This window comes from Urocampus carinirostris, chromosome 15 (assembly GCF_059441175.1).
Source record: "Urocampus carinirostris isolate Australia breed hairy pipefish chromosome 15, RoL_Ucar_1.0, whole genome shotgun sequence".
NCBI lineage: Eukaryota > Metazoa > Chordata > Actinopteri > Syngnathiformes > Syngnathidae > Urocampus > Urocampus carinirostris.
Window position 1 is genome coordinate 26343469 of NC_142363.1, and position 9052 is coordinate 26352520.

The 9052-nt window shown below is 39.5% G+C and overlaps 1 protein-coding gene across 1 annotated transcript; it reads right to left on the reverse strand.

Moving 5' to 3' along the window:
* Positions 1–5240: 5240 nt before the first annotated feature.
* Positions 5241–8450, reverse strand: noto (notochord homeobox). Its single transcript, XM_088355054.1, has 3 exons — positions 8177–8450; positions 7918–8096; positions 5241–5447 (listed from the first exon to the last, which is right to left on the reverse strand). The coding sequence occupies exons 1-3, from the start codon at positions 8448–8450 to the stop codon at positions 5241–5243; spliced, it is 660 nt and encodes a 219-aa protein (XP_088211180.1).
* Positions 8451–9052: the final 602 nt, after the last annotated feature.

Genomic DNA, 9052 nt, shown 5'->3' on the forward strand with positions numbered 1-9052 from the left:
CTCAAATAAATGCATTTTTGTGCGTTAAAACCCATAACCATAGGATAGAAAGTAATCCAAAGTGTAGTTGTCAAACAGGACGAAAAAGATAGAAGCAGACGATAAAAACAATAAATCACAAAAAGAGTGAAATAACACAGAGGCACCTATGATGACGGTCAGAAGCTAATTTTAGCGTGTCTCGAACGTTTCCCCGCGTCCCACCATTGCGAATGTTTTCCCCGACATGAGAGCCTGAAATAATGAAATGAAATGATCTGCATTTATATAGCGCTTTTCAAGTCAAGACTTCCCAAAGCGCTTTACAGTGTGCTTCACATTTCCAAATAGCGACGGTGCAGCCACGTAAGGCGCTAACCTGCATATTGGGGGTATTAGGGGTTCAGTGTCTTACCCAAGGAACCTTCGACATGTAAGACGGAGGAGCCGGGATTCGAACTGCGGTCCCTTGATCCAAAGACGAGCGCTCTACCTCCTGTGCCACTGCCGCCCCAATCCCCCTTGATCCCGAGGTGAGCGATTCTTCTGTTCCTCTCCTTAAGAGCACTTGGGTGCAGATTAATGACATGGAAACCTTCTCAGCGTGCGGGCTTTGTGTTTTGTCGTCTGCGTTGTAGCGTCGCCAATTAGCCGCTCCGACGGACGCCGTCCTCGCGCGTCTTAATCCCGAACGCATGCGGCTGAAGTGTCTCTGCTTGCCCGCGGGAGGCCCGAGACTGACCCCGGGTTTACGTACGCCCCGGTTCACTCTATAAGGCCCACCTGCGCCGGATTTCGCTGGGTTTCGACAAATTTAGTCGCTCTTCGTATTAGGTCTGCACCTATCGATGATTTGAATAGTCGATTAGCAGGGTTGGGTAGGGTTACTTTAACTTGATTACTTTCAATTACTTTTGGATTACTCCAATGCCAAATATGCTAATAAAAGACAAAATAAACTAAATGTGAATAAAATTATGACTCACAACACGTGGTAAGCTTTCTCTCCTGGCTTTGATCTCTTTGATCTCCGGCAAAACTAACATAAAATGCGACAGAAACAAAATGAAAATAAATCAAAACAGCTTGCCAACATCATTTTTGCCGTTCCATGTACAGTAGAACCTCGGTTTTCGAATGCCTCTCAGTTCGAACAAATCGGTGTTCGACCAAAAATTTCGAGAAATTCTTGCTTCGCTGTTCGGTCAAAAATTCGGAGTTTGAACGCCGGTCATGCTTGAGTGCGTACGCTAGAGTGCGATGCTGAGCGACGTACGGGTGTAGATCGTGTAGATCGCCCCCACCCCTCGTGACCAACTGTTATCACGTGCGCACTTGCCTCTTTTTGCTTTCGCTTTTAATATCGGTGAACGGAGTGTTTTAGCCCCTAACTATGCCCCCGAAGAAGGGCGGTGCAAGCAGGACAGGTGAAAAAGAAAAGTTGTTCGTACAACTATTGCCTTTAAGGAAGACATAATAGCTAAATATGAAAGAGGTGTGCGAGTTTCCGATCTTGCTAAGGGAATACAGCATGCGCCTTCTGCTGACCACCACAAAGGTATTCATAATTATTTTCTTTATCTTTTTTGTTTTACACCTTCGTGTTAGCGTAATCTTTCGTGAATGTATGATTAGCCTGGGTTAGCTTTATGATTCGAAGTAAACATTCAGGGTGTTGGAACTGAGCCCAAAATTCAGGGTGTTGAAACGGAGCCCCCTTTCCAATGAAGCGCTAGCCACTTGTGGTGCTAAATGACTTGTAAACGACCTGATTTTATTTTATTTTTTACACGTTCATGTTAGCGTAATCTTTCGTACGGAAGATTACGCTGACGCGAACGTACGATTAGCCTGGGTTAGCTTCATGTTTACGTTAAACATTCATGGTAAACATTCAGGGTGTTGGAGCGGATTAAAACGATTTGCATTATTTTTAATGGGAAAATCGATTTTGGTGATTTAACAAATCGGTTCTCGAACGGGGTTCTGGAACGGATTATGGTCGAGAACCGAGGTTCCACTGTATTCCAAGCCTGCACAAAATTTAGTAATTTTATTCATATTTAGTTTATTTTGTCTTTTATTAGCATATTTAGTATTGGAGTAATCCAAAAGTAATTGAAAGTAATCAAGTTAAAGTAACCATACCCAACCCTGTCGATTAGTCAGCCACTTTTGAAACAATTAGTAGAATAATCTGCAAATTATTCATTGTTTTCTTAAAGTTAGCATGAAGATGATAATAAACGCAAGAAAAATGGGTACAATAAAAAGTTAATCTATTGAAAAAAATGACCTATCTATAACTATCACTGTGCTCGATCAGTAGAGACATAAATCCATAGATAAACCTTTATCCATTTTTAGAGACAGGCAAATAAATAATACATTCAAATCAAGTAAACATTTTCTGTTTTAGTGAAGAAAAATGGAGCCTTTAGCTATCATTTGTGTGTGTTTGTTAGCATATATTCGATGTTCTTTGTGAAGGTTTACATTTTGAATTTTATTGCTACTTCACATTCTTTCAAATTAACGAAATACTGAAGCTAATTTGATATTCCACTATTTGTTACAGAAACTGAAATATTTGCAAGAACATATCATGTGAAATTAGGTGTTGTTTAAAGTGTGTTGCACACTTGGGTCCAAATAGAATAGAATAGAATAGAATAGAATAGAATAGAATAGAATAGAATAGAATAGAATAGAATAGAATAGAATAGAATATACCTTTAGTGTCATTGTTACAAAATGGTTTAACATATTGTGACAACGAAAATGGGCATGACACTCCAGTTTCACACATTCACAGGGGGGTTAAAAAAGCCAAGAAGATAAAGGAACAGAGAAGATAAGGTTATAAAACAAGGAGGTCACAAAGCATGGTCAAAAATGGACCGATCTGTCGCTTGGATCAATTAAATCCAAATATTTGGCTTCTTTTGTACAAAACAACTTAATTTTCTAGACAGAATTGCCTGGTTTTGCCATATTTATTGCCTAAATTCAGCCATGTCCGTTTTAGATGAACTTGGTCCACAAATAAACGTCTAGAATTGGGTTATGTTCATCCAATCCTATGTGGACCAAATAGTTGTTGCGTTTCCCTCGCCTAAGCTGGTCTTTAAGTTTATCCAAAAATACATTTTTTTTTTTAACTTTCATCCAAATAAAGACACATTCACAACCAAATTTTGTGGGAGGGAATTTCTTGTCTTAATGAAGAAAAATGAAGACTTTGGCTATCATCTGTATGTTTATGTCATGATTGCCCATTGCCCTCACCTGTACCCGCTGCTGCTCATTACCTGAATGGTTCCCCTTCTATTTAAACTCAACGCTTTCATTCACTCCTTGTCAGTCCGTCAGCGAACCTCCGTACACGGAAGGCAAGCACTATTTGAATCTGGCTCCCGTCTGTCTCGTCCTTACCTGTATCCTGCTCGTCTGCCCCTGGCTTCCCGATCGTCTCCGGCTCCCTGACTTTTTCCTTCCTTCAACCACGCGCCGATCTCCCGCCCCGGCTATTCGACCTGTGTTTGCCCAACAACCACGCTATGATCTCCTGTCCCGGCTACTTGACTCTCTTCTGTCCATCGACCACGCTCCGATCGCCCGTCCAGGCTACTCGACTCGTTCCCGCCTTCCGACCACACTCCGATCCCTTGAGCTCCCTGCTCCTACTGCCCAGCGATCGCCGGATTACTGGCGCTTGCTTTCCCATACGTGACTTCTCAGCTTCCGCGATAAAGTTTGTTGTGAAACGTTACCCGTTTGGGTCTACCATCTGTTCTGGTTCTGACAGTTTATGCTAGCATTGGCCTCTTTTGATATTCTAACTAGATTGTAACGTTTCCTTTAAAACTAAACTCAATACCAAAGCTTATTTTACATTTTACCTTTTGTAAAACTGAATCTGAAATATATGCGTCAATGTATGTTGTTAAATTAGCTGTTGTTTAAAAAAAATTGACCGATTACCTTGAATAAATCCATTTACTCCAAATATTTGGCTTCTTTTGTGAATATAACCTAATCTTTAAAGTCTTTCAAGACCAATCACCAGGTGTAAGGAAAATTATAGTTTGATTATAGTTTGAATGTGCCTTTACATGATTTTTATCCTCAAAAGTTCCTGAACGAAGCCAAAGATCATATCCAGGTGCTGTTTGTATTCTTGGAACAATTGTATCCTTTTCGGGCCCGTTAACTATTTGTCAAGATGACCTTCGCTTTGGTGCTGGGAAGAGCTTTCCTCCCTACATTTATTCTTACAGTAACGCATTGTACCTCTTGTGTTGCAAAGTTTCACTTTCCTTAATCCTCATTTATGCTCACTCGCCATCTAGTGACTAGCACTATTCACTTCATTTAAACATATGTCTTTTGTCTAAACCAATTAGATTATTTTCTTGTATTCAAGTGACCTCGCTTAAGACAATCAGGTGTGTTTTTTTTCCAGTGCTATCCAATAAATGAGTCTCTAGCCATCGGTGGAGCGTGATTTCTTCCTGAGCCGATCTTGGAAGCACGCGCCTCTGATGGAGGGACTTGATTTGACTATCAAAAAGTTTTAACCTCGACACCCGGTTATGAAATATTTTAGACAGTGCAACCCAAGATTTTGAGGTATTCTTACATCATTTTGTGGATTTAAAATTTCTAGACAAATTGACCCAGTTTTAATTTATCCATTTTTCACAACACGGCCCACTTTTTGGTGTTGTTTCCCTCAAATCAACATGCCTATAGGTAATAAAACATATTTTTTGCTCTGTTGTTTTTGTACAGAACAACCATTTTTGGGAGGCTTTTAATTTTATTTTATTTTATTTTTTATGATAACACCCTATTTCGGTGATTGTTTCTTACAAGATGATCCAATTTGTGGTGAATTATTTTAAACAAGTATAAAAAGTTTTAGTTGCCTTCATTTTGTGGGATTTTTTTGGGTCTGTTTTTTCTTATGACAACCCAGACTTAATGGTCCACAGTCCATACTCGGCCCAAATTGTGTTATTTTTTTAACCCAAGTACTTGCAGAGTGTTGTGTCTTATCAACTAGAGAAACCAGACAAAGCAGTGAATTTCCTTACATAAAATATATTTCTGAATGTCCTTCAATTATACAAAAAAGAACAATAGTCAAGGCACTGGATGTAGAAAAATTAAATATATAGCTATACTTCTATTAAATAATAGGATGTCATCTATTCATTGTCAGAATGTACAAGTCTTTCTGGGGCGGGGGGAATTTCTCAACAGGGCTCAGGAGAGTCATCGGAAACGTCCACGTCTACATCCGATTCGGAGAATTCTTCTTCTTCTTCGTCCCCGTGGCCCTGAGATCCGGGACTTTTGGGCGGGGTCGCGGCAGCCAGGCCCAGTTTGGCCAGTTTTGCCTGCTGTTGCTCCAGACTCTGCTTGCGCCACTTGATGCGGCGGTTCTGGAACCAAACTTTCACCTAAACAGTGCAGGACACACAAGCGTTAGCCATATCTGTACAGAAAATCTTGCCCAACTAGCAGAAAGACTCGTTATTTTTTAAGGAGCTGTACTGAATTGGAACTTTTTTACTGGAACCTGCCATCTCCTGAATCGTGTCAATCATGGTAGCCTCTTTCAAGCTCTTTATGTTGTGAGTGCAAGTACGTGCATTGTTTAAATGTGCTTAAATACGCTCTTCTTTTTCCTTTTTTTTTTGTTTACTTTCACCATTTTTATGCTACTCTAACAAATACATTTTTTACAAGACACGTGGACGGGCATAAAGTTACTCTCCCCCCACCCTGCACCCCCATTCCTCCTACTTAATGTGTTCCCCCGGACAGCCTTGTTAAAAGTAAGATAAAGCAAATAGGTGCGATGGGAAAAAAACTGAGCTCAGTTGGGCTCTGGTAATACATATTTGACAAAGAAAATATACCTTTAACTTCAGGGAAACTCACACGATGCACCCCACTTTTAAGTATTAATTTTTCTTAGTTAGAGAAGTTAATAAAGGAAAATAATACTTCTTCCAATTATTGAAAAATAAATTTGCATTATTTTGCACTACATTTGTAATTAAAAAAGAAAATAAACCAAAAAATTTGCAGAATTTCATATTCAGGCAGAATGTATCATGCTCAGCCGAATCATTTTGTTTATTTTAAAGTATTAAACTTCTATGTAAAGAAAATTCTGCTAGCTCATATTAATATATTCCTAAAAATAGAAGATTTTTTCACCAAATGAGGTATTTTTTGTCATTCCAATTATTATGATCAGAATTAATTTCTTTACTGGCAAAATAAGTTAAAAATTGAGTAGATAAAGGAGTGTATTAGATATGAAAACGGTTAAATTGCCTGCCAATGGTGCAGGAATTAATATTTTGAGTTTGGCACCTCTCAAGTTGTTATATGTTATAGTGTGCAAAATCTTAAATTTTAATGTCAATAACATTTGAATGCTTTGAAAGGCGTGCCAATGGGAAAAATTGAAGTGAAGTATTAATTTTCTATAAGTCATTTCGTTTTTATTATCATTATTTTGATTTTTCGGCAGGGCAAATATTTTTAGTTACGGGCTGAATAGGATTAAAACCTTTTGTTTTTGGTATCAGATACCTCGGCAATACATGAGGGAAAATGATACTGTAGTTTGCGTAAAGCAGTGTATAAAGAGCTGATTTTAAATATATTTGGCATTTTTTGCACATTCCACTCAGGCAACCATAGAAAAATGACAAAAAAATTGAGATACGTCTTTTTAGAATAGCAACGACGATATGCATTTATGAATTAACACACACCCTGACATTTATAATTACATAGTCTATTTCCTTTTTTTTTGTCTATAGATAAAGCATTTAATCAAATTGACTCAGAATTGAAATAAATGATGTCCCCTTTAAAGCACAATTTTTGATAATATGCATTGAAAAATACAGAAAGCTCAGATTTTTCCACTTCGACTTTAATGAATAAAATAAATAAATGATAAGAATAACAAGTAAAGTCGAACATAGCTAGTTACTTGAATGTTGGGGACACTGGGGACAAGAGTGGCATAAAATCAACATATTTTCATTGGTATTACTTTGTGACAATCACAATAAACATATTTCGTATTATTTAACCCATGGATACCTGTTTCATTGCAAATCAAGTTTCCAGAAAGTTTATAGATTGTTCAATATGACCATGAGGTTTTTGAATAGCCGAAACTGTCTGAACTTAAACTGTAAAAATCCTTCACAGCATTATTTAAGCATTAAGAGGTTTCGTGTGGTTCATTTAGACCCAGAGTGTGTGAATGATTCAAATAGTCGAAGCTATTAAGAAAATCCCAATAAGCATTGCGATTATGACCATCATTTTTATTGCAATTGTACGAAATATACTGTTACGTGTGTATGGGTCAATGTGGCTCCGGATTTAAACAAATCCGAATGCTTTATTCAATATATATTTTTTTTGGTTGGGGGAGGAATTTAACCAAACCATTTTTATAGACCAAGCAAAACTAGTTTGTTATGGGTCAGTTTGACCCGTGTACTATTGCATAGTCTACTACTAACCTTTTGAGACTTTTGTGATTCAGGGGTATACAAGAAAAACATAATGTAACTTCAATTTATTTTACCTTTTCATACATATTATGATTAGAATTTTAACATTTTCGTATGACGGGCCGGATTATAAAGCCTGATGGGACACATGTAGTTTGCCCACCACTGTTCTATGGTCTTTTGTCGGTTCTTTTTTATATTTTTTTAAATGTAGAATAATTTTCCACACGAAAACACTACTTTTACCACCAAATCTCAACAACACGATTGATGTTTCTTCTTGTTTAGCTGAATATCACTTTACCCCGGTTATATAGCGCTCTCTAGTGCTAGGTGAGGCTTACTCCTCTTCGTTTTCCCACTATTTCCAGTGCCTCACCTGAGCTTCTGTGAGCTGCAGGGCGGAGGCCAGCAAGAACCTCTCGGAACCAACCATGTACTGCTGCCGGGCGAACTCCTTCTCCAGACGGGACAGTTGTTCGCTAGTGAAGCTGGTGCGCATTCGCTTGGACTTTCCGCTCTTGACTTTCAACGTATGCACCTTGGGCATGGACGCCGCTGCAAAACGATCCGAAAGTCGGGTGAGGTGAGACAAAAGCAAATTGTAAGGTAATATTTTCTAAAAAGAGAGAAAATACCTTGTGCGTAAAAGGCGCCGCGGCATGACGCTTGGTATGTGAACGGAGGGCAGCAGTAAACGGCTTGCAACCCGTTATACGGGCACGGCGCGTACGGCATCGCGGCCGGGTAGTTCAACGCCGGACTTGCCCGCTCCGAACTTCGTTGATCCGGCTTAGCGAGCAGCGCGTCGATGGTGAACGACTTCGAAGGCTTGGAAGACGATGGTTGTACCAGTGCGTAATTACGCACGGAGGAGTATCCGCCGAAAGTTCTTCCGCTCGGGATCTGCATGCTTGCAAGTGAAAAAAAAGTTGCTAGGAGAACTCTTCAACGCCTCCTTCTTTTATACCCCACCGGATGGAGGTGTCAACAACACCCTTTCCACTCTTTTCGGGGGGGCTTTTGTCTCTCTAAGCAGAAGATGAGAGGAGGCCGCATCCCGACAACGTATCCAATTAATTGTCGGGCTAGTACAAGCGGGGATTGTCAAACATCCTCACCCTTTGAGAAAAGGGTGAAAAAAAGGGGGGGGGTTGTCTTTTGAAGATGAGGAGGTTGGGGGTCGTTGCTTCCCAGCCAGAATTAGTCGGTCTACAAATTCCTGCGTGGATCTTGAGTCTCAATGTAATCAGGACTGCTGGGAAAGCCTTGATGTTGGCAAATGATCTTATTAAAGCAAATCATCTCATTGTAACCGCGCAGGGGAGCTCCGAACCGGCTTGACCCCTGCCCCTCCCCCGGAATCCCTGTTTCTTATTCTCACTTTCGTTTCATGAATGAAAGAATTAATGAATGGCCTTTATTGTCATTATACAGGTATAAAGAAGTAGGGGGGCTTCTCTTTCAGGTGCCAATAAAACGAATCAAAAGCTAAAAATGAGTAAAAACGTTTG

Bases quoted from the DNA above. Each gene is read 5' to 3' on its own strand.
- noto (XM_088355054.1), bottom strand. From the start codon at position 8,450: ATGCAGATCCCGAGCGGAAGAACTTTCGGCGGATACTCCTCCGTGCGT. The intron at 8,097-8,176 runs GTATTTTCTCTC...ATCGTTTTGCAG, and splicing joins CGGCGCCTTTTACGCACAAG to CGGCGTCCATGCCCAAGGTG. The intron at 5,448-7,917 runs GTGAGGCACTGG...TGCACTGTTTAG, and splicing joins TGCAGCTCACAGAAGCTCAG to GTGAAAGTTTGGTTCCAGAA.